The following is a 15897-nucleotide window of genomic DNA, read 5'->3' as shown; positions in this document are numbered from 1 at the left end:
ATAAAGTTTACAGTCAAGGACCGCAATTTTATATATACATATTTTTTTTAAGGACGTATTTTTATATGTGCCTGGCACCTGGAAATACTAAACTGCAGATGAATTATTAGTTTTTAAGGTTAGTCTGTAAAATAATTATAATGACTCCTTAACGGTTAGCTTGTTAATTTCTTGTCAAATGTGTATACATTTAAAATTTCATATTTTTTTCAAACCTTACATGACAAAAATTTTTAGAATTAAATAAATTTATTTCCAACGATTTCAAGTTGGTTTAGCTGTAATCAACCAGAAACTGTGTTTTAAATGTATTTATAAAACTTTTATGCAACCACGACCTAATTCCTAATGTGATACAGTATTTAAAGCCCGTAAATTGAAACATTGGGGTTAATGATTAAAGTATTCTTACACATGTAAACTGTTTTTTAAATTTGTTTAGCTCTACAATGCTTATTATCTTAACTTATACTGCATAAAATATAACCACTGGTTTCCTTAAACTTTGAGTAGCAGCTGTATTTTAAAAAGTTGCATGACACAAAATTCGCATAAAATTGATGCATATTTCTAAAAATACGCGTTATCTTTGATTTTGACGTACAAAAATCTGGGATAACAAATTTGTGATCCATACATATTAAAATATAAATTCTTTAACGAGATAACAGGAGTCTTAAAAATCCAATGAATAATAAGTTTAAAGATTAATTGTTACAAGCCTACGATAACGTTGCATAGACAATTTCACGTCTATATCTCAGTTCATTAGAATAAATATGTTTTATCTCTCATGTTAACAAAGTATATGAGTTTACTCAGTTTGTGAATATTATTATTCTCCGATCTTTTCATTGCCCTTATAGTAACCTCTAACAATACCAAAGTAAAAAAGCTAACGCTCAGTCAAAACCCATAGAGTGTTTCTATCATTAAACTCGATGCTTATAAATATAATAATCGAAGTATAACATCGATATAGCATCGGTATAGCATTATACCGACAGACATACATAGATAATTACAGACATACATAAATGAAACTACTAGATCCCATCGTATGTGATAATAACAACATACATTCTAGCACGCAGTCTCATTATAATTAAGCTAGAAGACGGAATACTTACACGAATCCTCTAATTGAATTTGAAATATTTTTATTTAATAGATTTTATATTTATTTATTATTAACTTAAAACCCCCTATTTATTACAGACTGAATTATTTACAAATAATAGTGAATTTGTTTTATTTTGCTTTAGTATAAATGAAGATAATAGTTTCTATTTTTACCAACCTAGGAGATTAATTTGTATTCAGTGTTAAATGAAATACCATGAAAAAGGTATATTTAATTAGCTATAATTATTTATGTATATATTTTGCATACATAACTTCTAAGAAAATTTTTAAAAGTAACTTTTTAGTGTTTATGAAATTGTTCGATAAATTGTCAACTTTTATGACTACAATTTGTGTAATTTATTGCCATGTTTTCAGTATAATAGAAAAACTTTAAAAATTATACATAGAAAAGTACAAGATATCGAAACAAAAATTTTAATTAAGTTATAATGAAATAGCAATAAGCATGCATGTATTGACAAAGTAAGAAAAGTGTACCTTTGCAACAAAATAAAATGTATTCTTCTATTCCTCTCACAACGATTTTACAGTAATTACATCCACTACAGTATCATAGACTTATGTCGTCGTGTTATTTATTTATGATAACGAATTTATGAATTGTATGTTTGTATCCATTTTTAAAATAAAATGTAACATAAATATAACTAATATACAAAGGTTATCAATTTAGTGAAAAGCTTTTTAAAATTGCTCATATAAAGTATGCTTACAACTACTTATTTGTTGAATAACTTTTGCAGATAATCATTATATACACCGTAATAAGTTTGTTATAATTATTATTTCTTTTTTTTACTATTATACTTTATTACTTTATATCTTTCGTCAAATTTAAAACATGTTGCTAAAACATACCGTACTTCAACGGTTTGTGAAATATAGTCCGAAGGTAAACGCTCTGTTTCTCATCTTGAGAGAGGCTATTCAACGAAAGAGGCAATTCCATTTACCAGACCGGCTGAGAGAGAAGTCGATTGCAGACCAATTCTCTCGGACCTCCAGCTCTTCTTAGCCGTGTTTCCGTACTTAGTTTCGTTATAAAGTTGTAAACAATTTTAATTCAATAATTTAGTGCTATATTTGTCCTGTCTCATGACTTGTTTCATTTCATGGTTATTTCGTGAGATGCAGTGACCTTTCTTCTAACCGATGTTTACAACAGAGTAAGAAATTATTGTGATAAGAAAATTACCACTTTTAGTAATAATACAATTTTAACTGTATATTTTACTACATATGAAGTATGCAGTGTTCGTTCAGAGCTGTAATGCAGATATAATGACAGTTACTATCTAACCTTTATTATAAATTCAAAGAATGACATAATACCCATCTTGATTGTCTTTGACAGAAGTATGTCTGTCAGGTCTGTGTATAAATATAGTTTTGTTATCGAGAAACAAGGCAAAGTCAATTGTGTAACAAAAAATACTAACAGCGGAGTAAAATAAAATAGCCATAAATTACATATTTCTGACAGATTTCAAACTCAATATTGGCGTCGGAAATATAATTATCTCGAGCGAAAAGTGCTTATACAAATGCGAAGCCTACGAAATTGAGTGCGAATCCGCGGGTAACTGCTAGTATAATTATATATTTGTTATATATTTAAAAGCCTACAGTTAAACACCTTGCTAGCAAAAAATGTTTTAACCCATTACCATCACGTCGTAGGACAAATCGTCCGTGTTACCATTAGGATGAAAAATCAAGAATATGAATCTCTTTTCATAAACCTAACTGTTCTTAGTTTGGAGAAATTCCAAATCATTCACGTTTGAAAAACGAACTCTTATGGATATTCAAAATGCTTAAATTTTTCATTGAATTCATGAGGCATACGAATGCCAATTTTCTACTTTCTGGGATATCGAGTATTTGGAGAACTAATAACAATGAGCGATAAGACAATCACTCAACTCACTGAATAGAGTGAGTTGAGGGTTTGTCTTTTACGATTTATAGAGATTCTCAAAATGTCTTTCTTCAAGTGTTTAAAAAATATATCACTGCACTTCAAGCTTCATTAGTAAATAACACAGATAACATCCCATAAACACACAAACTAAAACTGAACATAACAAAATTCTTCAGTATAAGCTGTCTTTTTCTAAATGAATAAAATACTTTTGTATTTATGTTTGTATGTAAGGTGTTGTTTGAGAAATAAATTTCTTTCTTTCTTCTTTCTTTTATAAACTTAGTTTATTTAAATTTCTATCTCCACATAAAACATGCATTTTTATAAAAATTAATTTTGTCAAATCTGAATAAGTAATTTTTATGAAAATAACCATAATAAATCAGGATACAATACTTTGGACTTCAATTACATTATATAATTACACATAACTCAATCCTTTTAAAATCTTATTGTTCAATGTACCGTTACTTGCTTCAAATTATTTATCTCTTGCATTGCCGTGCAAATATATTATTATTTTTGTTTATAACATAGACTCACATGGGATATTTCATTACAAAGCGACCGAAATGCAAGAATTTATACGGATGTGAAAATGGTTAGATCAGACAGGCTTACTTGAGTAAACTTTGAAGTAAATACATAAATCACCTTCTCCAAGCACATCTGTCAAGATACTGACCGTAAACTCAATGGGTAATTAAAGTAGCTTTAATACAAAATTATTTGTGCAATACTTTACTCACGCATTGTTTATTTCATAAATATATTATTGAAAGAAATATTGGTCTATAGCTCAATAAATTTAGTATTTGCTTGAAATTTATAAGAAAGTCACAAATTGACAGACATAAAGGCGTAAAATAAATTTGTCCCAAGAAACAGAAACAGTAGCGTACAAATAGGCTAACATTATAGCATTTTTTTTTAGACCTGGTCGTAAACCACTTCTTGTCCCGGGTTCAGCACAATCTTCGTCTTCCTCGCTGCTTTACCGAGGAATAGGTTGTTCACGACAAATTACAAAGGTGTTTTTCCATACAAAAGTATGTTTACAGTAAGTAAAATGTAAATAAAATTCAATTGAGTTACTTTTGAATAGCTTTTAATGTTCGACATATAGAATGTTTATATTAGAAAATAATATCCAAATCAGCTATACCTTCCGTTAGTATTTTATTACAATACATAAATAAATACCAGAATACCAAAACGCCAGAAATTAGTTTACTTTTTATATGCATGTTAAGTACTAGGCTACTTGATACTAACTAATATATAGTTTAGCAGAGATATGCGTTAAGCATTTATAGCAATAAAATCCAAAGCTATTCATACAAACCCAATCTGTTATATAAATTGGTTTATATATAATCTTTCTTCCGATTATACCATGTCATTTAAATATTGTCAAGACATATTGTTACTTTAGTTAAGTTGCTTCTAAAGCTGTCACATAAGATGTGATACAATACCATTTTCCTCAGTTTGTGTATTTATTCCAATAACCACATATTTATCTATTTTACAAAAAATTGTTTTTATTTCCTAGAGGTATTTTCATAAAGTTTAACACCTGCAGTTTTGTTTCAGCCAATGACACTACATCACTACAAAATATTTGCATGCAAGGCCTAGTCAGGCGTTACAAAATATTTTAAATAAAAATATTTTTATACAATTAAAATGTAAATTATGTCGAAATCTATGGGTTTTAAATTAAAAATTAAATTTTGATTCTAATAAAATTAACTTATTACTTATATCATTTGTAAATTACGTTTTTTGAAAAATATTACCCTAAAATTTTACAAAATTTACAAAGTTATTGCAGCCATGAATTTGGTTTGGTGAATTTGGAAAATTGGTTTTAATTCATTAATGATTAATGTAATATAATATTACATGTAAGATAAAGCATGACTAATTGTGGTTAAACTGGTAGGAACAAAAACACTTTGGTTTTATAACTTTATTTAAACACTTTGGTCAAAATGTGTAATTTGTTAAAACTTTCAAATAATTTAAAAAAGAGGAATTAAACGAGAATTTTTTATAAGAATAGCAATCTTATAACATCAATTTGGTAAATCTTTATGAGTTTAAAATTAAGTATTCAAAGTTTTCAATAGTTTGTATAAAGCAATGAATACGTTACAGGTAATCCATTTTTGAAATAAGCCTAATACAAATATCTTTATTGTTAATTAAAGACGTTATATATAAGTAATAAAGAAGTAATTTACAGTACAATAAAAGTAACGGAATGCTCCAGAGAAAATGAGACTTGACCTTTCCTCACTTTTGTAAATAAGTATTCATTATCAAACCATTTGAAACTACATTGTATATCACAATGACACTTCACGTGAAGTTTCTTCTTTAACGTACAACTAGTGAATTTTTCAAACCTTCTGACAAAGCGCAAAACTTGCTTCAGCTACTTGAGTGTGAAATTGTTTCACTTATCCTTTGTATGTCACGGTTCAGCGTTTCGTGATTGCGCATACCTTCAACTATATTTTACTCTTAAAGTGACATTTACCAGTGGGTTTGCATGCATGATATATTAACATTAGTAAATTATACAGGTGTCCACACATTTGCCTGTGAATAAAAACATTAAAATATTGCTATATTTATTGGCAATCACATAAAATACTAAATACTAAATCAGTACTTGGTATTGTTAGAACATTTAATGGAGTAATGACGCAATTGGTCTATCTGTATCTATTTTAGTTTTTGCTTTTCCTTTTCAACTAGCATTTTACGTTTCATAATTAGTTATAAATCCTGAATCACCTTTGTAAAATAAATATCTACCTGTAATGGAAAAATTTATAAAACATTAAATGTTGCCAAATTAGTTTAGTTAACATGACATTTTAACTTATTTTATTATAGTAGTATTTAATTATGCACGTTATTTCTAATAAATACGTCTCATTCGACAAAAATATAGAAAGAAAATAAGTAAAATGCGTCTTACCAACTTAATTTAAGTAGATATTTAAAAATCTATGTCATTATATAACTTCTATACCTATTATTATGTCTATTACATATTTTGGTCTTCCAATGTATTAGATTATTGTACAATTTAAAACTGTTTCACTCAAAATATCTCTTCATACGAATTATGTAAGAAAATGTATAAATACAAATGTATGTGATAAATTTTACTTTTATTACAGGTTGACTACACAAGTGTTAATTCATTCACAAGTTTAAGAAACGTTTGAAGAAATTGTTTATTCACAATAATAAAACATCATTCTTATGAAGTAATATTCTATTAATAGGAGTTTAGTATACTTAGCGGATTTAAAACGGAAATCCGTTGTTTATTTTTAGTGTTTGTAATAATATTTATCTTTCTATTCCTGTCTAATAATTTATAACTAATTACCCAAAAGGAATCTGAAATTCAGTTGCAAACCTTTTTGTTATTATCTTGAAAGAATTTTACTTAATATTGAGCAGCAGTGGACGAATACAGTTACCACGCCAACTGCTGTATTACAGGTACAGTAATTACACAGCTTACTGTTACTAGACAACACAGATGGTACCATTGATGAATTCGTCGCAATCTTTTGTTTCTATAATAAGGAAAATAGCAGTATAATTTCTTGACAAGTCTGACATAGACTTTTGAAAGCATAGTGGTTTAATTTTAGAATTTAGCTTTTCTTAAATCAAATTATAACGTTAAATATATAAAGTATAAATACAGAGTTAGCTGTATATTTGGAAAATAAATAAATAGGCTTTTTATATTATTAATGCTTTTACCACTCTGGATTATGTGATTTTACTAGTGAAATTGGGCTACTGTGGATTTAGAGTTACAGCTCAGAAGTGGTTCAGTAGTTATTTAAATAAAAGACAGCAATGTATCAAAGTGCTGAATGGTTGTAGTGAAATAGGGGGAAATATTTGTAGAGTGACGTAAGGTTTTATCCTGGGTGCAATCTCGTATATGAAATGTATTAATAATTTGTTAAATGGAAAATTCCAGGGGTACTTAACTGCGTTTGCTGATACTGCTCTCTATTATAAGCAAGAAGCCAGGGAAATTATAAATTGCAAAATAAGAGTGGATTTAAATGCTCTTAACTGGTGGTTTCGAAAGGACAAATTACAATCCCATACATTGCACCAGAGTCTCAGGAAATGAATATTGTTATTTATAATGTCAGAATATGTTGTTTAGTAAACTAAATTGTAAGATTTTATGTTTTGATGTGCAAAAAATGTTGTATGAAAAATATCTAATAAACTACTTTATATACATTTCAATCGGTTATATTCATTAAAAAAGAAACCAAACAGAACTGAGAGATAGCTGCAATGAGTATGTGTGGAGGATGTTGTGGTGAACTGAGACCGCAGAGACGATGTAGTTCCCAACCCATCCAGCCGAGGCATGTCCTATGTCACAGCTGGGGTAACATGGCTGCTGTGTATCTGGCTACTCTTCTTGTTATACTTGCAGGTAATCAAAATAGAGTATTACTATTAACTATTAAGAGAACTAAGAGTAGTAACTATCTACTTAACTGATGTACAGTTAAGTTGTTATTTAGTTTCAATTAAGTCGTTCGTGCAATCTGTAAAGTCCTTTTTTGAAAGTTTTGTGGATTTTATTCGTATCACTTATTTTTTACAAGAAAGAGAGTGAAGAAAAGAAAATATTTCGTCAATTGCTATTTTGTATAGTATTCAAACAGTTAAGTGTTCCAGTTTATTGAATATTTCTCATTTAAATAGTTGGTATTCTCTTGTGCAAAGAGAAAAAGCTATTAGCTATTAGCTATCCCGCATAGCTTTGGAATATTGGTGGTTATTGAACCCATCCACTGCCACGTAGAACCCAGTAGGGAGTTCCCATAGTTATCAATGGGAACTATACAAACATAGTATACAAAATATACAAACATAGTCCCATAACAAGTTATAATGAATCAATTTAACACCGTTATCTGTAGATTGATTTACCAATACAAAATATAAATATTTTGCATTGAAGAAGTCAATACCTGCGTTTAAGTCGTTTTATTAGTGTAAGTTTTGCCGAATAAGGAGATTGCTCGAGCACCTTCACAGCTCTCGGTGTTATCTTCTTGACACGGGAAGGAGCACTCCTTGTCATCCTCATCAGAAAACTCAATAGTGAAATAGTATATAGATACCAACACAAAAATAACCAACCGCATACATAATGCATAAATCATCTTATATCTATGTGAATTTGTGTTCGGGAAAGAATTTCCTCACTGCTAAAGTATTTCCCTATCGCAAGTTCTTGTATAGGTACTCCAATCTTTTCATCGTGTGTGATGATCCTGACGTACCCTCAAAATAAAAGCACGTAAATCTGGGTTCCTTAAAGGGCAAGGTATAGAAAATTCAATCTCTGCTAATCCACATGTTGTTGAGTCGAGTGGTGAGTGATTACCACACACAAAAACTAAGTGGAGCGGTCAAACTCGGGATAAGAAAAGAAACCCGTATCTGTAGAGAAAAATAGGTTTGTATAAAATGTCACGCAATGGACATTCGCTTGTGTTGCAACTGTCACCCCAGGTTTGTTAGCTAATACGAGGGAAGAGATATAATATCGTTTAAATTTGATCCCATATTAGAATTTAATAGTTTTCAAAAATACCTTGATAGCCCCATTTAAAGAGCACATATATTATGTATCTCATTAAACGAAACTATAGAACGTAGTTTGCTACAATGTGCGTTTGAGACCATAGAGTACAATAATATTGTATACCCGAAAACTTCTTCTAGGTTGCATGCACAAAGCATGCTAGAAACAAGAAATATCTCATGTTCGTGGTTCAATCAGGGTATGACACCAACCAGTAGACTATAATTGTAAAACTGATATCGTTCTTGGCTACGACTACAGAGCATACTAGTAGCAAGAAGGAGTTCATCTACATGGGTTGCTACCAACTGTGTATGAGATCATATTATAGGAGAGTATTATTGTATAAATAACAGGTTTCGTGGTTGTGTCCACAGAGCCCGCTAGTAGCAAGGAGGAGCTCAAATGTATGGGTTGCTACCAACTGTGTATAAGTACATACATGAGAGTATGTTGTATAAATGCTGTCTTTCAGGCTGAAGTTACAGCCCTTGCAGAATGTGCAAGAGTTAATGTGGAAAGGGGCTTCAAAGGCAAAACCATCTACATTAACTCGGACAGCAGGGCTGCTCTGCAGGCCTTGACCAACTATGACTGTAATTCGAAGACAGTCTGGGAATGCTATAAGGTCATGAAATTGCTGGCGAAAACCAATAAAGTTATTCTAACTTGGGTGGCTGGACATAGAGGAATCACAGGTAATGGAGGGGAAGACAGTTGCGCTAACTTGGGAGCCAACTGTCCTCTTACCGGTCCTGAATCAACGTGTGGGGTCTCATATAACTTAGCACGTAGATCAGTTACCAAGTGGATGGTTAACAAACACCTACAACATTGGAGAAATACTGAGGGGAATGTACAAGCAAAGCGGATGCTCAAGGGACCATCAAGGAACATTGCAGCAGATGCCCTTAGAATGAGTAGAACGGAGATCCGAAAGGTGACTGGTTTTATTACAGGTCATTAGATATTCCGAAATCACCTGATCAGAATAGGTATTCCAGTTCAGGAAACACTGTGCAGGAAATGTGGCGAGGCTGACTAAACAGTCAAGCACGTCATATTTGAATGTCCGGCATTACAGAGCAAACGCTCAAGATCTCTAGGTGTTCTTATGCATACGGAAGAGGGGTTGGAACAGGAAAGCATTGTTCAGAAGATCTCATGGTTTTGTAAAGGCCTGGAATTTGATACAGCTTAAACCTGGGAGAGGGGTGCACCATAAGCCGGATGGCTGAGAGGCAACTAACAGGCCTAGGAAACCTGGCCCTCTGTTAAAAAAAATGTTGTATAAATGACAGGTTTCCAGGTTGTGTCCACAGAGCACGCTAGTAGCAATGAGGAGCTCAAGTACATGTGTTGCAACCAACTGTGTATGAGATCATACAGGAGAGTATAATTATATAAATGACAGGTTTCCTGATTGTGTCTACAGAGCACGCTAGTAGCAAGGAGGAGCTCAAGTACATGGGTTGCTACAATATGAGTTTGGTGGGGAAGAGACTGGATGGACAGCCAAAACTGGTGCAGTGTTTGGACCTCTGCCGAGAGTCCGGGAACGAGTTAGCCGCCTACCGAACCCCGTGAGTATGCCATTTGGTCAGAATGGTGGTTATCCATAATTAATTTACTCTCTATTTAATACTCTTCAGTTTCCTGTGGGTAGTATTTTTTAACAGTTATATTTAACCTATCAATGAAGTTCTGAGGTTTATTATATCAAATTGAAAAACCGTCATAGGAAGCTAGGAATATTGTTAAAGACTTGTAATTATTTGAATAAAAGTACTTGTAACGTTCTAGCGCTGACAACTGCATCTCAGACCTGCGCACTCAGTCTAAATATTCTGCCCTAGGCTAGACATTAGTTCATAAATATACTCGTTTGTTGTGACTGCGGCATTTAATATTTATCTACCTTATGAAAATCGTTCATTTGGGTGATTTTTTATTTTACATTTTAATATATTTGTTTATTGTCGTTTTTAAACTTCACTTCTTCAGTTATGGGATTCGTGTACTATATAAATAATTTTGTATAATGAACTGTTTCAAATTAAAAGGGAATATGTTCCAAATTAGCTAGTAAATTTTATTTTTACATATTCTACTTTATTATTTAATCTTTTATGTATTGTAATGTACGTAATAGTTCTAAATTTCAGACACTTCTGCCATTGCGTACAGAAGATGTTTAAGTTTCCTGCTGAGGATGACAAGGAGTGCTCCTTCCCGTGTCAAGAAGATAACACCAAGAGTTGTGGAGGTGCTCGAACAATCTCCTTATACAGCAAAACATACACTAATCAAACTCATTCCGACTTACGCACAGGTATTGACTTCTTATATAATAATGGTCCTTTAAATTAATAACTTTTATAATAGAGTTTGATAATTCTTAGTTGTAAGTTTGTACGAAGTAACTATTAGATACTATTTATATTCTGAATTCACAGTAATAGGGTCGATTGTTTCAGAAGACTTTTGATTATATACCTTTATCCCTACCATCTTAGTTAGAGTGAGGAGGTATAAATGCCGGATACATGTGGCAAAGAACAATCTACCAAACTGTGATAGACCTTAAATTTTGCTGAAAAACTGTGCTGTGATGCAAAGATAATTTAATCCAATGTTACGGTAGATTAAACTACATGCCAACAATGACTTAAAAACCCAAAATCTAAGAGCACAAAACCTTACTTTGAAAACTTTGTGGATGATATCGAATATTTTTAATTACTTCTGGTGGTTAGTTTCATCGGTATTAGTGCAATTCCCTTATCTGTAGAGTAAATTTTCAATTCAAGATATAAATACATCTTGCATTGGTGTCTAGTGAAATAGTATATTTATAACACCAAAAACATCACCACCCGTTTAACTAGTCTTATATTCATGTTATTTATTGTTTGGAAAAGGACTTCCTCACTGTTACATATTTCTCTATCCCAAGTTCTTGTACATATATTCAAATTATTTTATCGTATATGATGATCCTCACATCTCCTCAAAAGAGAAACAACACATGAGTCTGCGTTTCTTGGAAGACAAGGTATAGACCCTTCATTCTCTGCTAATCTACATGTTGATGAATGGATTAACGAGTAATTACCACATACAAAAACTATGTGTAGGGGTCTAATTCTAGACAAGTAAAGAATCTCGTATCTGTAGAGAAACATGGGTATTTAAAACGTATTAACACAATGGATATTCGCATGTGTTGCACCTACCATCCCAAAAGTGCACCATTTGAAGATAAAACATACTAATTATCTCATTTAATAAGCCTATAGACGAAGTTTGCTACAATATGGGTATGAGACCATAAAGTAGAATAACAGTATAACAGAATAGAGTATTATTGTATAACTGATAGGTTTCCTGTTTATGTCCACAGAGCACGCTAGTAGCAAGGAGGAGCTCAAGTATGTGAGTTGCTACCAACTGTGTATGTGATCATATAGGACACTATATATTGTATAAATGACAGGTTTCCTGTTTATGTCCACAGAGCACGCTAGTAGCAAGGAGGAGCTCAAGTATGTGAGTTGCTACCAACTGTGTATGTGATCATACAGGACAATATATATCGTACAAATGATAAGTTTCCTGGTTGTGTCCACAGAGCACGCTAGTAACAAGAAGAAGCTCAAGTACGTAGGTTGCTACAATATGGGTTTGGTGGGAAAGAGGCTCGAAGGGCAGCCCAAATTGGTGCAGTGTTTGGACCTCTGCCGAGAGTCCGGGAACGAGTTAGCCGCCTACCGAACCCCGTGAGTATGCCATTTTGTCAGAATGGTGGTTATCCATAATTAATTTACTCTCTATTTAATACTCTTCAGTTTCCTGTGGGTAGTATTTTTTAACAGTTATATTTAACCTATCAATGAAGATCTGAGGTTTCTTGAAAAATTGTAAAAGGTTGCTAGGAATATTGTTAAAGACTTGTAATTATTTGAATAAATCTATTTGTTACGTTCTGCCTCTAACAACTGCTTCTCAGACCTGAGCACTCAATCTAAATATTCGTTAATAGGCTCGACATTAGTTCATAAATCTACTTGTTTTTAGTTACTCCGGCACTTAATATTTATGTACTTTATACAAACCAGTTATTAGAGTGATTTTTTATTTTATACTATGAGACATTCGTTGATTATTATTTGAAATATTCCCTTTTGTGATATGATATTTTCATAGTATTTAATTATTTTTATAATAAACTGTTTCAAAGTAAATGGAAATATACTCTAAGCTAGTTAGAACATTCTCACAAATATTCTTCTTTAAGATTTAAGCTTGTATGTATTATATTGTACGTCATAGTTCTAAATTTCAGACACTTCTGCCATTGCGTACATAAGATGTTTGAGTTTCCTGCTGAAGATGACAAGAAGTGCTCCTTCCGGTGTCAAGAAGATAACACCAAGAGTTGTGGAGGTGCTCGAACAATCTCCTTATACGAGTACAGCGAAACATACACTAATGACTTGAACGCAGGTATTCTATTATTATATAATAATAGTATTAACAATTTAATACATTTTATAATGGAGTTTTTATCATTCTTTTTTGAGAGTTCGTATGGGGTCCCTATTACTATTAAATGCATTTTTATTTTGAATCGATAGTAGTATGGTCGATTTATTCATAAGGCTTTTGATCGTTTTTTTAAAAATAATATTGTAATTTTTTCCTTGCCATTTTACTTAGAGTGAGGAGGTAGGATTGCCGAATTTATGAGGCAAAGAAAAATCTACCCACCAGTCTATATCTGTAGATAGACCATAAATTTACTTGCTGGATAATTTGAATAATTCTTGTTTAGCTTAATTCTAAACTGAAGTATAGCATAATATTCAAGTATATCTGATGGTAGAAGAATAATATACTCTGTAAACATAAAACTAAATTAAATCCAAGGCAAGACTTAATTTAAAAAATATAAAATTTTAATAATAATTATATGAATTATTCTGTCTTAAATTAATATAGATCTATTATAATGTACAATTCTGCAATTAAATTTTATAATTATATCGGTATTTTATTTCCAGTGATTATGAATGTAAATATGGGACGTAAAAGTACTTTAAACAAGGAAATTCAATAAAATGTATTAATATCATAGTAATAGTAAATTGCATTAAATGAAAAACTTTTTGGTGCTGCAATAATAAATTATTATAATGTTACGGTAACTTAAACTAAATTCCATCAATGATTTAAACCTTCCGACTCTAGGAACACAATACGCTACTTTCAAAAAGGTCGTGGAACATATAGAATGTATGGAATTTTTCCCCAGCCCTTTAGTGGAGACTGCATACCTATATCTGTTTAAATGTTGGAAATATTATTGATTGAATATATGGTGATCAGGTTAAAACTAGTATATTATGATAACACGTTTGCTACCTTTATTCCAATTCAATTTGTTGGTTCTTTCAATAATACGGTTTGTTTCAGTTAGTCATCATGGATCCAACATTATTCCTCTTATTCTCTTCATCGGCGTCGTCACGTTCTTCATCTCCATTTCTGTTTTGATAATATCGCTGGCATTTTGCAGATCTCGACGAGAATTAAGAATTGAGCACCAACAACTTTCATTGAGTTAACAACAATTAGGAAAAAATGTAACATACGTTTGTATTGAATTGTGATTTACTTTAATATTTTGGCCATAGTATCATATATTAGTAATTAAAATGAAAATTTCTTTTCAAATTTAACAGACTGTACGTAACAAAAAACTCGTTGATTTTAAAATGTCTTATTGGCCACTGTTTTTGAGATAGTGATTTACTTCCCGCTATGCAGTTTGCCTTTGTATGATGCGCCTGTTTTTTATGATGAACTTGTGAGATATTGAAAGGCGTGAGAACAAAGATTATATTATATTTTTCAGTGATAATATGACCCTAAAATGCTAGATCAAATGATAAGTTTTATTTTTGTTAATCTTAATTTAATAGGCTTGAAAAGTTCTAAATATAATTTGACGCTTTTGCTAGTAGGTCCCTGTTTGTATTAGAATTATTTCTTCCGCGACAGTTTCCAGTTGTATAAAAAGTATATTCATTATGCCGCTGCACATAATAATATAAAATTATAATTATGTGGAATACAATAAATTACTCTTTATTTTAATTCTGAATGATGTTATGGGTTATTAAAAATGAGTTCGGGGAAAATGTGTTAAAATTCATTGAAAACCTCCCACCAATGCTTTCATATATATGCATCCACTTTTCAAATATTTCACCATCTCACACATGTCACAGTACTGCTGAAACAGTCCTAAACAAAGGATGGCTCCGGAGAAAAGTTATTACATACTTTAAAAAATATTAATCATTTAGTGTATTCCCATCTCTGATAATATTAACATTTAAAAACCAAAACTATTTCCACTGTGTCGAATTGACCGGACGATATTTATTTGCTTGTATTAGAATTGCCCTCAAATGCTATTTCAAATGATACATTTTATTCTTTTTAAACGTCGAATACCCCGGTTACATTGTAAACAATGTGTAAGAAAATTGTTTTATATGATTTGATGCATTTGCTCAATTAAACCTGATTCAAACCCAAGCCTTTTTTTAACAAATCCTTAATAATACTTTCTATAATTAAAATATTACAAAGTGAGCACGACCCATACAAGAGGATTACAATGAAGTGTTTTTTTTTTTTAAGACATGGATGTAACAAAGTGCACAAAGCTATTATTGCAATGGCGATGGTTATCATAATTCTCAGATATAAAATTTTGTTTATATTATTATCAGACCTAGCAAACAAAAAAACCTTACATTTTTACATGAAATTTTAATTCAATATACCAGCTGTTGAAATTATTACTAGTAGCTACGTACCAGCTGGAAAGAACAGTGGAAAGAAACCCTCCTTGCCTTAGCTATAACCTCCTAATTCAACCATCAGAGGACTTTAATGATATCCGAGACGAGCCCGATAGTTTACTACGTCCAACTCTCCCTAGGCCAACTGGATGATATTTCATGTATCAGGTAACTATCAAGTACGCTTTTATATTTTAAATACCATATTTACAATAATAAGCATTAAAACAAGGTTCATAATAATATTAAAGATAATCTACTGCCTTGTTAGAAAACAA

At 31.3% G+C, this 15897-nt stretch overlaps 1 protein-coding gene across 1 annotated transcript; it reads left to right on the top strand.

Moving 5' to 3' along the window:
* Positions 1–7477: 7477 nt before the first annotated feature.
* LOC124363871 (WSC domain-containing protein 2-like) lies at positions 7478–15344 on the top strand. Its single transcript, XM_046819140.1, has 6 exons — positions 7478–7580; positions 10180–10327; positions 10910–11076; positions 12376–12523; positions 13090–13250; positions 14220–15344. Exons 1-6 carry the CDS (start codon positions 7538–7540, stop codon positions 14369–14371), a joined length of 819 nt encoding a protein of 272 aa, XP_046675096.1. The 5' UTR covers positions 7478–7537; the 3' UTR covers positions 14372–15344.
* Positions 15345–15897: the final 553 nt, after the last annotated feature.

Source organism: Homalodisca vitripennis, chromosome 5 (assembly GCF_021130785.1).
Source record: "Homalodisca vitripennis isolate AUS2020 chromosome 5, UT_GWSS_2.1, whole genome shotgun sequence".
Lineage (NCBI taxonomy): Eukaryota > Metazoa > Arthropoda > Insecta > Hemiptera > Cicadellidae > Homalodisca > Homalodisca vitripennis.
The sequence above is the reverse complement of the archived record's forward strand: the minus strand, read 5'-3'. Positions and strand labels throughout refer to the sequence as shown.

Bases quoted from the DNA above. Each gene is read 5' to 3' on its own strand.
- LOC124363871 (XM_046819140.1), top strand. From the start codon at position 7,538: ATGGCTGCTGTGTATCTGGCTACTCTTCTTGTTATACTTGCAG. The intron at 10,328-10,909 runs GTGAGTATGCCA...TCTAAATTTCAG, and splicing joins TTAGCCGCCTACCGAACCCC to ACACTTCTGCCATTGCGTAC. The intron at 12,524-13,089 runs GTGAGTATGCCA...TCTAAATTTCAG, and splicing joins TTAGCCGCCTACCGAACCCC to ACACTTCTGCCATTGCGTAC.